The 14,579-nt window shown below is 41.8% G+C and overlaps 2 protein-coding genes across 2 annotated transcripts; both read left to right on the forward strand.

The window, feature by feature from the left end:
* Window positions 1-1,241: 1,241 nt before the first annotated feature.
* Window positions 1,242-2,177, forward strand: LOC108794408 (olfactory receptor 5V1-like). The gene has a single exon (XM_018565435.1). The coding sequence runs from the start codon at window positions 1,242-1,244 to the stop codon at window positions 2,175-2,177; it is 936 nt and encodes a 311-aa protein (XP_018420937.1).
* A 10,121-nt stretch (window positions 2,178-12,298) lies between these two features.
* On the forward strand, window positions 12,299-13,237 carry LOC108794409 (olfactory receptor-like protein COR4). Its single transcript, XM_018565437.1, has one exon. It carries the CDS (start codon window positions 12,299-12,301, stop codon window positions 13,235-13,237), a length of 939 nt encoding a protein of 312 aa, XP_018420939.1.
* Window positions 13,238-14,579: the final 1,342 nt, after the last annotated feature.

Genomic DNA, 14,579 nt, shown 5'->3' on the forward strand with positions numbered 1-14,579 from the left:
GCGGCAGTGCAGGATCTATGTTGTGTTCTGCAGGGTCACTCTCAGGTGGGCTCTGCGGGGTCTCCGGTAAGCCCTGAGTCCAGTGCGTTACGAAGCCCTGAGTCCAGTGCGTTACGAAGCCCTAAGTCCAGTGCGTTACGAAGCCCTGAGTCTAGTGCGTTACGAAGCCCACATATACCTATATACAGTACATGCTATGCATAGCATAAAGCTAAAAAAACTATATATGCCGTGTTATCTTCATTTTAGGGTTTTCTGGCTCGCTGTGTTTTTTTTTTCTGTGGGAAATGGGTCCAAATGGCTCTTTGAGTGTTTAAGGTTGCTGACCCCTGCTCTAGACTAAATAACTGCTGGCGACATTACACATGGTTCCATATGATAGCAAGAGTATCACACAGCAAGGGCCACTCAGTATTGGTTGTAGAGGGCACCAGGGGTTTGCAGTCACCCATACATGTAAGCTCGGGATATGATAGCAACGTTACCACAACAGCAAGGAGACGCTCCGCATTGTTTGTAGAGGGCAGCAGGGATGTGTAGTCCACCATACATGCAAGTACAGGGTATGATAGCAAAGTTACCACATCAGCATGGTAGCACTCCGTAGTGTTTAGGCCCTGCAGAGTAAACAACCACTACAGGTAGGGTAGTCATAGGCATTGTAGTTCACTAGGCAAGTGGATACATTGAAATGCTTACAAGACTGTATTTAAATAGCAACAGGCAATAGTTCACTGAGTAGAACTCTGAGGTACTTGCGGTTAAAAAAGCACGGACCACAGCAGCGAGGATTCTGGAGACAGAGGGTTGCGGCGGTGGAGACGGGGGTCCCATGACCCCTGCCAGGGAGCCTAGAGAGGTACAGAGGCCGGAGCTCCGGAAGGCAGGTGAAATCCCCACGAGGGGATCGTTTTGAGTAGGCCCTCTCAATGGGGTAGCCAGAAAAGTCCAGGCAGACCACAGAGGGTGATTGTTCAGCGTTCACCAAACAATCAATAGGACGCCGAACAATCATTAAACCCGCGGCTTTAAACCGACAGCTGGCGTGCAGGGGGGAGGAGCGGCACGACGCGGCATGCGTGCGCGGCCACGGAGAGCGGCGTTTGGATCCTCCAGATGTAAGTCTATTAAACTCCCCTATATTTTTTTTAATCTACATTTAATGTTTCTTTAATTAATTTCTGAAAGTCAAACTTTCTGTTAACCTTTGTTACCGTTCTCTGATATCTGCAGCTGCCGTGATGGAAAATCAAACCATAATCTTTGAATTATTTCTTTCTGGGATTTCGGATCTTCCCGGTCTCCGTCTCCCCCTCTTCCTGCTTTTTCTCCACATTTACTGTATGACTCTGCTGGGAAACCTCCTCATCATGCTCCTTGTTGCCATTGACTCGCACCTCCACACCGCCATGTACTTCTTTCTAGGAAATCTGGCTTTTCTAGACTTGTGTTCTTCTTCTCTCACCACTCCCAGAATGCTCTTTGACCTCAATACAGATAACCGAATAATCTCTGTCCCGGCATGTCTCACCCAAGTTTTTTTCTTCATCTTTCTGGCCACCACTGAAATCCTCTTATTGGCCGTCATGTCTTACGATCGATACATCGCCATTTGTCGACCTCTACACTACATTCAGATCATGCACTGGAAGACTTGTGCCCAGTTGGCCGCTAGTGTCTGGACTCTTGGAATGATTTACTCTTTGGTACATACACTCATTACCCTGAGGCTGAGTTTCTGTGACTCAAATATTGTCCAAAGTTTCTTTTGTGACTTGTCCAAGCTCTTCCAGATATCTTGCACAGATGTGTCTGTCAACATCTTGTCCATCTTTCTCCTTGGCGGCCTGCTTGGGTTTTGTTCTTTACTGATGACCTTCACCCCCTACATCTTAGTATTCTCAACGGTGCTTAAGATTAAAGAGAAGGACAAGAGGTTCAAGGCTTTCTCCACCTGTTCCTCTCACCTAGCCGTGGTCTTCATCTTTTATGGAACCCTTATTTTCAACTACTTTAGACCCAGCACAACTTATCAGTACGCAGCAGACAGACTGGTATCAATATGTTACACCACAATCACTCCTCTGCTAAATCCTCTTATATACACCCTGAGGAATCATGAACTGAAAGCTGCAATGCAAAGAATTTATAAAATCTATAACTTTTCTAACGTATAAAAGTGGCTTCTTTGAGACAGATGTGGTGGGAGTCAGACATAGCACCCAATATAGTTCAGCTATCTGGAAGGAAATACATGTAACTGGACAACACCAGCATTATATTTCCATTTATGGAGGATTATTATGAACTGAGGTTGTATTGATAAAAGTTCAACAACCTTCAGAGCTGCTATGACTAAGGCCTCTGTGTAGTTAGATACTGTTAGGGATTATAGCACCTCCAGGGGGCACAGGAACCAGGTCCTGCAGTTCCTGTGCTCACCTGCAGGTGTTTTCAGGCAGCCAGGAGATGTTAGATACCAGACCACCACTGGGTGGTGCTGGAACCCGCTTGTCCAGTCCTCACCTGTGGCTCACTCCCAGCTGTCAGTGGTTAATCACTACCTGGCAGGGTATTTAATCCCTCCCTGAACTCTGGATTTTGCTTCAGTATCCTGTTGCCATTTCCTGCGAATCCTGACTCCTGTTGCCTGCTTATGTTCCTGCCTCCTGTTGCCTGCTTATGTTCCTGCCTCCTGTTGCCTGCTTATGTTCCTGCCTCCTGTTGCCTGCTTATGTTCCTGCCTCCTGTTGCCTGCTTATGTTCCTGCCTCCTGTTGCCTGCTTATGTTCCTGCCTCCTGTTGCCTGCTTATGTTCCTGCCTCCTGTTGCCTGCTTATGTTCCTGCCTCCTGTTGCCTGCTTATGTTCCTGCCTCCTGTTGCCTGCTTATGTTCCTGCCTCCTGTTGCCTGCTTATGTTCCTGCCTCCTGTTGCCTGCTTATGTTCCTGCCTCCTGTTGCCTGCTTATGTTCCTGCCTCCTGTTGCCTGCTTATGTTCCTGCCTCCTGTTGCCTGCTTATGTTCCTGCCTCCTGTTGCCTGCTTATGTTCCTGACTCCTGTTGCCCTGCTCCCCAGGTTTTCCTGCCCTGTTATACCCTGTGTGGTTATTCTGCGGTTTGCTCCTAGTTTTGGTTACTTTATGTTATCTTTTTTGTATGTGCTTGGGTGTGTATTTAGTTGGTTACTATTACTTATTTGTTGTTTGTGTTATGTTTTGCTCTGTATAAATAAACTGTATATAAGCTCAACTGACCTTGTATGGTGTGGTCACGCATTTGGTCCTCCTGTGGGGGTACCTGCATGCGGTGTGAGGACACCTGCACACGGGTCCCATGACACATACATGTCAGCTTGATTGTCCGGAGATGTTTCTTCACTTTAAAATAAATATTTCAAATGAATTTGTTCTCGTTTACTTAATTTTACCTTCACAAAACAGAACAAATGAACTTTGGAAAAGAGATTCATAATTGGTATGCACTATGACAGTTACATAGACAATTACATAACCAAATACAGCGTCTTCCTCTACCTTGTGTTCCAGCTTCCAGCTCCCTAAATAGGACACTTCTGTCTAAAATGTTCAAAGACAAGCTCACCGTTTTTTTCAGTAGGCAGAGTCACTGTCCAATCCTCCATGAATGCCATGGCAAGACGTTCGCATACACACTTTTCAATGTGGCGTTGGCAGAAATCACATACAAAGATCTTAGTATGCGCTCTCTTTGTGAATAACAAGTAGAATATATGGACACCGGCACTCCAAAAGTGAATCAAATACGTCTGTTTATTGAAGTATGAACAGCATAATGTGATACACTCAATGCAACATTTCGGGGTCTCACAGGATCCCCTTCATCAGGCAGAACAAGTGAAGGGGATCCTGTGAGACCTCTATACGTCACATTATGCTGCTCATACATCAATAAACAGACGTATTTGATTCACTATTGGAGTTCCGGTGTCCATATATTCTACTTTCTATGTATCACGGTAGCCAGCCGTTGACGATTGCAGCACTGACCCTCATTACTTTGGAATGGCGGTTTCTAGCGCAATGGGTTCATGGACTTTTGTCTTTGTAAATAGGACTCTGCTATTCTGTATCTAGCATAAGTGTAATATTTTCAACCCTATTTCATTAAGTGCAAATAGTGGCGTGTTATTTGTGATTTTAACAATTCTCTATTAAATGTATGACGTGCTCAATAAATTGTTTGATGTGGTGCAGGCTGAGGGTTGTTTATACGCCGTAGAAGGTCTGTTTCCAAAGCCAACCATGAAAACCAAAAATTTCAATGATAACACGAAGTAGGGTTGCACAGATACCAAGTACAGTACTCGGTACAAGTACGAGTACATGTACAGATACTTTCGAGCTCCAAGACCAGACTAGAGAAAAATTAAAAAGTTAGGAGGCAGCTGTCATTTGTAAGGAGCACACGGAGCTCCCGGGATTTGTACATCTCTAATGTATGATTTTGTTTTTATAAGTATAAATAAAGGGATGCACCGATACCAGTTTTGCGAGTATGAGTACTGGTACTTGCCGAGTACTTACAAGTACGAGTACTGATACATTTTTGTTTATTGTCATGTGACAGTTTTTCTAAAACAATATAGACTGATGATTTCAGGACAGTGGTGGAGCGCCAGAGCCGGATCCCAGCTGCCACCTCTGCAACCCTGGGAGTTCTCGTGAAAATGCCAAGTATCGGCACTGGTACTCGAAAAGTATCTGTGCATCCCTAACACGAAGGCATAACAGTAAAGTGACACTAAACTCAGTAATGAAATCTTAGAAATCCATTCAAGTCCCTGAAATACGACAACAATGTATCTTTTTTGTGTATCACACGGCTGTAGATCCTCCAATCATCTCTGAATTGGTGCTGACACTGTCCTTCCTTCTGGAAGCTAGTGAAGGCACCTGAATGTATTTTTAAGATTTACCTCCGCAGTTTAGTGTCACTTTAAGCTATGGTACAAAATAAAATTCACGTATTTCCACTTTCTCAACCACATTGGGATAACACCTATTTTATATTACATGTTACATGTTCTCATTCTCATGGTATAAGCTAAAATAAATGCTTAAAAATGCTTCTTGCGGTTTAAATTGCTTTTACTTGGGTTAGGTTTTTTTTGCTTGGCTTCTTAAGGGTTCAAATGTCTGCTTTGTAATGCTGGTAGGGGTTATGAGGGGTTTGTTAAATATAATTTGTGTGGCAGATTTGAACACTGCCTGTCCTAACAAAGGGTTAAGGTGTCCCGGCTTCTACATTGTATGTCAATAAAGTTAATGAGAGGAACACCATCCACACGTTTCTGTCATAAAGTAGCCTGTACACTGTACGAATTTCATCCGGGTCTTTATGAAACGGCCAAAATTCACACAGTGGTGTCCGCTATCAGCACCCTTCCAACCGGCATCCCTCGATAAGCTGATTGAAGGGGATCAGGTTGGAAAATCTTTGGCTGACCGGCACTTGTAGCCAATTAGCTGCCAGTTCGGGTATTCTGACAGCGGCTGGCGACGTCTGTCAGAATACAATGCAAATCTTCATTCGACAAAGAAAAAACAACCGTGTATAAACAGCTTTAGTTTTTCTATAAGGAGGGATCATTGTAAGGGGCTAAGAGCCCATTCACACCAGGGCGGTTGCGGATCAGCGCTGTTACCGCGTTGATTTCAAAAGGTCGGTTTTGGGAGTTTTTAATTGCGTTTCAGCGCTGAAGCGCAATTAGAAAGGCCCCAAACCGTGCTGATCAGCGTGGTTCCATTTAAAGCTGTATGGAAACCGCACTGATCAGCGCTGCAAAATTAGTGCAGGGAGCAGTTCGGGCAGGGGGTGTTTCGGACCGCGCAGACCTGCGTCGTCGCATGAACGGTCCCCATAGCAACAGTATGAGATCGTTCATGTCGGCGGATCTCACACAACCGCCTCGGTGTGAACGGGGCCTTAGAAAAACGTGGACTCAACCATTTTGCCTGTTGCAATGAAACATCCAAAAGGTAAGAAATATATTTTTTAAATATTTTGGGTTATTCTGTGTGACTAGGAACACATAACAGATATATAAAGGGGTCTTTTTTTATTTTATCTTAATTTTTAAACTGCAAAAGTGGAAATACATAAATATTTTACAGAGACTAAAGAAATTCATAGGTGGAGTCGGGGTCACATTTGCCGGTTGTGTTTGGCAGAGACATTTAAAATATTTTCAGATTAAATTTCGTAACTTCATATTTTTGTGTCTGCAGAAGCAGTCCACAGGATCTGTAGAATTTAGTTTATGGGCCAACATTTTATATTGAGTTCTTTTCATGAGCACCAGGAATCTTGCAAAAACTTAAAATAATATTGATTCTTGAAAAATATTTTAACTCAATAAAAAGAAGTAAAGAAGTGAAAAAATTTTTTTTTGGCAACCCCTTATCCCATCCATGAATCTAAACAAGAAAACACACTTCATTTAATAAAATTATTTTACGGGGACACAAATGTACATTTATTTCTAGGATAGTTTTTTTTTTAAATAAATGTAGAATGTATTTTTTTCACCAATATAATTGTTTAACTTATAATTGCACCGGTAGTTATTTTGCACTTTTTTTCATCTTCAATAAATATTTGCTGTCAAGGAGGGGATACTGTCTAGACTTGTGCACCATCAAAAAATTTGTTCCGCTTCGTTTTGTTCCGTTTCGGAATATCCGTTATTTCGTATTTCGTAATTCGTGTCCGAAACTCAATTCGGATTTGTACGAAATACGAATTTTCGTTAGTTTCGGCACATTTTCGTAACTGTACGAACATTCGTTATGATGAAGTTAAAAAGCAAAAATACCTTTGTTAATATTGGAGTCGATGTGGTAGTTGTTTTTTTATCCGAAATACGAATTCCGTTAACGGATTCCGGATCCGAATTTTGTATTTCGGATAAAAAAAAAACCTACCATCAACTCCAATATAAATGTACTTTGCTTTCAAATATAATATATCATATTTTGCTTTCAAATATTCAATATAACAAATGTTCGTAACGGAACGAAAATACGTCAACGGAATTTCGTATTTCCTGACTGTATTGTAATGCAACTCTCAGCAGCAGAAGAGAGAGCCTCTGATTGGTCAACCAAAACGAAATACGAATTCCGTTAACGGATTCCGTATCCGAATTATGGATTTAGAAAAAAACTACCATCAACTCCAATATAAATGTACTTTGCTTTTTACCTTCAATATAACGAATGTTCGTAACGGAACGAAAATACGTCAACGGAATTTCGTATTTCCTGCCTGTGTATTGTAATGCAACTCTCAGCAGCAGCGGATCCGTATTTCGGATTAAAAAAAAAAATCTTGTCATGTTGTTCAACCTCATTTACAGGGGTAATATTAGTTCCTGTTTCAAAGAAATTCGGATCCGAAATTCGTTGACGAAATTTCGTATTTCGGATATAGTTCGGAAACTGCCATTCGGATTTCGTATGCTTCCGAATTTACGAATTTCAGGAAAATTCGTACGAATTTCGATTCGTAACGAAACGAATCGCACATGTCTAATACTGTCTGCTAGACATGTAACCCGACCAAAAATGTGTTGATTTGGACTTGTATTTGTTCTTTTATTCGGATTTCAGATCCAAAATTCGATTCGGTACATTATTTAGATTTCGGATCCGTCCGGATTTTCATTTTGGATCTATTTGGAAGTGATTCTTTAATCGTAAACTTAATTATTTTTGGGGGGTTATTTTGGTAATTTTAGTTCTGACACCATGAGCTCTTCTACTGCTCTTCTCAACTCTCTTACTCCACAACAGGAATTCACATGACCGTGCCTGTAATGCAACCCCCTACAGCCCCCCAAAAATTCTAATTGGCCAGAGAACAGTCATATGTCTGATTTAATTTTTTGTTTTGAACGAAATTCGGATGGACCCAAATTTTCTTTAAGGTATACTGCCTGTGTGCCTGCCGGGTTACGGACGTCCGACTTAAGGACAACCCGTACTTACAAACCGAGGTCCACAGTTCTCCTAAATGTACCGGCAGCTGCCGGTACATCCTGTGGCTGCTGCGCCCTGTGTCCCTTCAAATCCCCACTGCTCTCCCTGCCTGTGTTGGCGGAGGCAGCGGGGACACAGATCGCTGCATTCCTCCGCTGCCCCCCGTACCTCCGCTGCTGTACCGGCCGGTTCCTCCTCTTCCTCCGGTCCGTCAGCTCCTCTGCCCCGCCCCCCTGCCTCCTCTTCATCTGCAGGCTGGGAGCCATACCCAGCCTGCTATTGGATATTTCAAATTGCAATAGCCAATAGCAGGCTGGCTATTGCATCTGCCCACTGTCTGCTGTCATTCACCATGGGAGGACCTGATAGAGAACTTTCTCCTTCAGGCCCATTGACAGCAGGCAGTGGGCACATGCAATAGCCAGCCTGGTATTGGCTATTGCAATTTGAAATATCCAATAGCAGGATTGCTATTGCTTCCAGCATTAGAATAAAAAATAAAAAAGGTTTAAAAAATAAAACAATAAAATGAAAAAGACAAAAACATTTTAAAAAGTTAAATAAATAAAAATTAAACATGCAAACAAATAAAAAAAGTAAAGTTAGAAATAGAAAATTAGAAAAGTTAGAAATAGAAAAAAAGAAAAGTTAGAAATAGAAAAAAACTTTTTTTGGTGTGTCATTTTAAATAAAAAAAGTTTTTATTATATTATAATCTTCTGAAAACAACGGGAACAGACAGCAAAACAAGCGTAACCCTTCCCCATGCTATCTAAAACTAAAAAATGTTTTTTTGGCTGGAGTTACACTTAAAAAATTGTACCTGTTCCGACTTACATACAAATTCAACTTAAGTACAAACCTACAGTCCCTATCTTGTATGTACCCGGGGACCTCCAGTCCCTATCTTGAATGTAACCCGGGGACTGCCTGTATTCAGATTCGTTCACATTCAGATGCATCTGAATGTCCAAATTTAACTAAATTCATACCAATATCTGTTCGTAACTAAACGAAATTTATATGTCTACTGTCTGCACATGTTAAATTCACTGCGGTGTCACTCCATAGCGGGAAGTTTCTAAACAAGGACCTTCATGGCAGGACCACCAGGTATTATGGTAATGACAGCTGCAGATTTAAAAAGATTAAAATCTTTTGCATTGAACATAATTTTATGAAATCTTTTGTGAGATTGTAATGGTTTTACATCTCCTTTAAAAGGTTTCCATCCAAAACTAGTTCCGGCGTGTATGAATATCTGTATACAGTAAGTAGAATATTAGAGTGTAAATAAAAGTATAAAATACGTATCTTTTTCACGTAAATTGAACAAGTCTCATGATTCAGATCTAATCATTCCCTGTTGGTTTCTCTCTTTGTGTTATTTCCCCCGGGGAAGCTCCAGAATTATCTGTCAGATAGAATCCCCTCCGGAGATAATTTGAAGGTTTATAAGCTTCCAGTTCTCTCCGCTGCAGCTAAAATACAGGCAGGGATCACACTGTTACTATCGCAAGTCTGAGAAATTACTTTGCCAGCTGACAAATATTATATTCTATGCCACGATTTTAAACTATTAATTGTTTTCCTAATTTGAAATTATATAACCAATATAAAATGTAACAATCCTTTACTGGTAAGCATTACAGAAGAATTGATTGTTAAGAATTCCTACGCGTGTTGACCTAAATTGAAACCTTCCCAGTTGTTTCCATTTTTTTTATATTTCACTATTGTCTCTGCTGAATGTTATTTTTTATCTTTTATTAAATAAACACTGAATTCATCTAAAAAAAAAACCTTATTAATTGAGATTTGTAGGATCCACTCTGACATTACTTAAAGGAGAACTATGAGATGAGTGCTTTTCACTCATCCTCATAGTTCTAGCCGACCTGTGACAATGAGACTGTCACAGGTCGGCTCAGTAGATCGGGAGGTGAACGAACACATACCGGCGTTCGCTCACCTCTCGATCCTGTCACGGCTCTCTGCCGTGACGGGGGAGGGACTGGATCCCCCCCTCCCCGCTCCGATCCGCCAGCGCTGACTGGCGGAACGGACGGGGCGGGTACAGCTGGCTCTGCCTCTAGATAGGCAGCTGTCACTCACGCAGCAATCGGGATCCGCTTCCGGCTGCGGCGTCTCAGTATACCGCGAGCTGTAGCAAGCGGTATACTGAGCTTAGGGTAATGGGAGGACGCTAGTTTGTGTCCTCCCCCATAGTTCTCCTTTAATACAAGCACAACATATTGAAATCAAAGTAAACGTATATTTGGTGATATTGTTATATTTTTTAAGCAGTAGTTATTTTTTTCATGTTGGGTTCAAATTATATTTTCCAATTATAAATGAGTTTATTGTATTTGAAATACGTTGATCGGTAAAGAACTGCTTGGTGAGGTTGGAACAATTGGTGGATTTTTGCTTGGGTAAGTATTGTATGTTTAGGATAAGTAACATTGTGGAGAGAGATGGTCAGGTTTTGGTTTCAGTCTTGTAGGTTTGGTATTGTTACTTCTGAAAAACTAACGTGGCCAAAAGTGACAAACATGAACTAATGGAAAATATAACTTGTTATGCAACTAGTTACAAATTATGAATCAAAACTTCACTCCACAATAAAAGAATAGTGACAGATAATGTTGCTTAAAGGAATACTATAGTAACATTTTAGCATATATTCTGCTTTTGTTATTTTTGTATCTCCTTACATGTTTGCTTTTCAATATTTGTGCTTTAATATTTCATATATAGATTTGTAGATTATTGAACCCTTGGAATACATTCAAAATCAATTTAAAAAAATATACGGCTTACAGAGTGGAGAAGAGCCCCCCCTGCTTTGCCAGTCAAAAGAGAAGGCCCCCTAAATTGGTTGTCAGTGGAAAAGAGACCCCTTTCATTGCCAGTCAGAGGAGAAGACTCCCCTTACATTGGTGGTCAGTGGAGAAGGGCCCCCTTACACTGGTGGTCAGAGGAGAAGGGTCATCTTACATTGATGACCTGTGCAGAAGGGCCCCTTTACATTGGCAGTCAATGGAGAAAGGCCCCATTACATTGTTGGTCATTGGAGGGATGTTTCCTTTGGCGGGTAGTGTAAGGAACAATGTCCCTAATGTTGGTTGGCAGTGGCAAGAATTTTCTTTTAATTTACTAATCAGTGGGAAAATGCCTTGTTACTTTGATAATCAGTGATAAGAATGTCTTGTTACACTGGAAGTCAAGATAAATACCCCCTTTACAAACCACAAATAACAATTAGTATCAGTGGACACTTACCTAAGAGATAAGAGGAAATATTCCATTGGACCCACACTGCTATCTCTGCCTCCAACTATACAGGAGCAATCAGGTAAGAGGTCAATCCACCCCCAATCCAGTCCCTCACAACCTGTGGGGGAACCCGAGTTGAGAAAGGCTGACCTACTGTTTTCAATCATTAACAGACTTGAAAAAGAGTAAAATGTAAAGCACAATCTGAATGTGAGGCTAATCCCAAAATTTTGAGTTGCCACCAGAACAAGAATGGAGGGAAGAGCTTCCAATGGGGACACTTGTTCTCCTGACAACTGTCCAAGAGGACGTTTCCCCACTTCCTGTTAGGTTTAGAAGACAAGGGCATATTTTTATGCAAAATGAAACAAGTAGGGATGTTCGGATACCTAGTACAAGTACTGATACTTTTCCAGCTCCAAGACTAGAAGACTATAGAAACATTCAAAAGTTAGGAGGCGGCTGTCATTTTTAAGGAGCACACGGAGCTCCCGGGATTGTTGTATAGAAATATATATAAGGGATGCACCGATACCAGTTTGCGAGTACAAGTGCTGATACATTTTTGTTTATTGTCATGTGACAGTTTTTCTAAAACAATACAGACTAATGATTTCAGGACAGCGGTGGAGCACCAGAGCCAGGTCCTGACTGCAACCGCTGCAACCCTGGGAGTTCTCATGAAAATGCCAAGTATCGGCACTGGTATCTGAGCATCCCTAGAAAAAAGGTTTTGACTTTAGATGTACTTACATGCAAACACCATGTGGATAGCATCCTGGCTGAATTTGGTTTAGAACTAGGAACCTCAATGTAGTACTATTTGGTTCCCACTGAATCATACTGTGCCTCATAGTCTTAGAGAAAGTAATGTTGGTGGATCTAATTCACAATTTATAATTAATTTTCCAGTCTACCTTACAAAGCAAAATGTGGTCATGACTTTTAACCCAGTTCTTTAAAATGTTGCAGCTATCCATAAGAAGCTCATAAACTCTGATGGAAAACCGAACCATATTGTCTGAATTGTTTCTATCTGGGATTTCGGATCTTCCATATCTTCAGCTCCCCCTCTTCCTGCTCTTTCTCCACATTTATTGTATGACTCTGCTTGGAAACGTCCTTATTATCCTCCTTGTCGTCATTGACTCGCACCTCCACACCCCCATGTACTTCTTCCTTGGAAATCTGGCTTTTCTAGACTTGTGTTCTTCTTCCCTCACCACTCCCAGAATGCTCTTCGACCTCATTACCAATAACCGAAAGATTTCTGTCCCGGCCTGCCTGACCCAAGTTTTTTTCTTCATCTTTCTGGCCACCACTGAAATCCTCTTATTGGCCGTCATGTCTTACGATCGATACGTCGCCATCTGTCGACCTCTACACTACGTTCAGATCATGCAATGGAAGACTTGTGTCCAGTTTGCTGTCGGTGTTTGGGCTCTCAGTATGGTGTACTCTCTGGCACACATACTCGTTACGCTGAGGCTGACATTTTGTGACTCAAACATTGTCCAAAGTTTCTTCTGCGACCTGTCCAAGCTCTTCCAGATATCTTGCACGGATGTGTTCATCAACCTCTTGACCATCTTTCTCCTCGGTGGACTTTTTGGACTGGTTTTTATACTTATGACCTTCATCCCGTACATCACGGTATTCTCAACGGTGATGAAGATTAAAGAGAAGGACAAGAGGTTCAAGGCTTTCTCCACCTGTTCCTCTCACCTGACTGTGGTCTTCATCTTCTATGGAACCATTGTTTTTAATTATTTTAGGCCCACCACGGGGTATCACTTCACAGCTGACAGGTTGGTGTCAGTATGTTATACCACAATCACTCCTCTGATAAACCCTCTTATATACAGTCTGAGGAATAATGAACTGAAAGCTGCAATGCAAAGATTTAAAAAACATTTTTGTTCTGGTATCAAAAAATAATGATTATAAAGTGGAATGGTTCTGATAGGTCAGCTGACTACAGGGCGTTATGGGATATATAGAGGTATCAGCCATGATGGTTCAGCTGTTTTATCTTCTTGCAGGATACTCATGAGACTACACTTCACCAGCTCCAAGTTCCTGGCAATAAAAGATCATGGAAAAGAAGACAGACATGGTTCAGCCGATTTATCCTCATGGTTTATATGGGCCAGTAACATGAATTAAACATCTTTGCAGCTACTCTGTAAGGTGCACTTCTCAATTGATGATAGTATGTGCAGCAATGTGGATGGTCTTCTCACCCTCATAGTTCCAGTTTCTAGAGGGAGGCCTATAGCTTTGTCAGTCCTTCACTCATTCCATCAGACTTTATGTTCTGTTTTTAGACCACCCGCCCTTCACCCTCACCCCAGACCCTCTATCCATGTCTTTCAGGCAATCTCCCTACTCACAGTTCCAGTTCTTATTTGGAAAATGTGCTCCCTGGCCTACACCTTTTTTGTCAGTCCTTCACTCATTCTATCGGACTTTATGTTGTTTTTAGACCATCCGCCCTCCATCCTCTATCCAGATCCTTTTTCCGTGTCTTTCAAGCAACCACCCAACCTGAATCAAGTCTGAAGCACTTTAAAAAACTATTTGATGATGGAACATCTTTGTGCCTCAAAGACTGTGTAGGACCTCCACATACACATACAACACTGACTGTGTGCCTGTACCCCAATACCAAAAGAGAATAAATGGTCACCAGCACTCCAAGTTTTCTTCAAAACTAAATCCTTTTATTCATTTCAGCAGGTCATATCACCATGCGTGGCAATGTTTCAGAACCTGTCCCGTGCCTTCATTAGGCAAACAAAACTGGCCCTCGGTCAGGATAGCGGTGGGACTCTCTATTTGCCAATACCAAAAGGGTTTTGGTCAGGTATAACAATGAATCTGAGGAACATCTTGGGTTCTGATGATGTGAAGAACTACAGGTTTTGTAATGTCCATATATCAGTTAGAACAAAAAGCAAAAAGAGAAAAAAGGAGAAAGCGCACTATCTGGCAGTCCACAGTGGCTGGAAGGGGTCACTTGGGCTAGGGTGCAGTGTGCAAGCTCTTTGCAAACAGGGAGAGGTACCCTGTGGTAACAAGAACAAAAAACAACCTATGTATTAAGAGCGCTACTACTGTTGGTATAGGGTTAATGAAGAAACTTACATTTGAGAAGTCCTTGGGGATTCTCCGGGGGTGAAGGGATGGAGTCCTTGGGCAAGTGAAGCCCCGAACTAAGGAGGTTCCTGTGCCAGAGGTTTTTCAGAACCCTCCACAGTTTAACCAGTTGACATCCGCG

Source organism: Nanorana parkeri, unplaced genomic scaffold (genome assembly GCF_000935625.1).
Source record: "Nanorana parkeri isolate BGI_ZX_2015 unplaced genomic scaffold, ASM93562v1 scaffold847, whole genome shotgun sequence".
NCBI classification, from domain to species: Eukaryota; Metazoa; Chordata; class Amphibia; order Anura; family Dicroglossidae; genus Nanorana; species Nanorana parkeri.

Coding starts and splice junctions, on each gene's coding strand:
- LOC108794409 (XM_018565437.1), top strand. CDS start 12,299: ATGGAAAACCGAACCATATTGTCTGAATTGTTTCTATCTGGGATTTCG.
- LOC108794408 (XM_018565435.1), top strand. CDS start 1,242: ATGGAAAATCAAACCATAATCTTTGAATTATTTCTTTCTGGGATTTCG.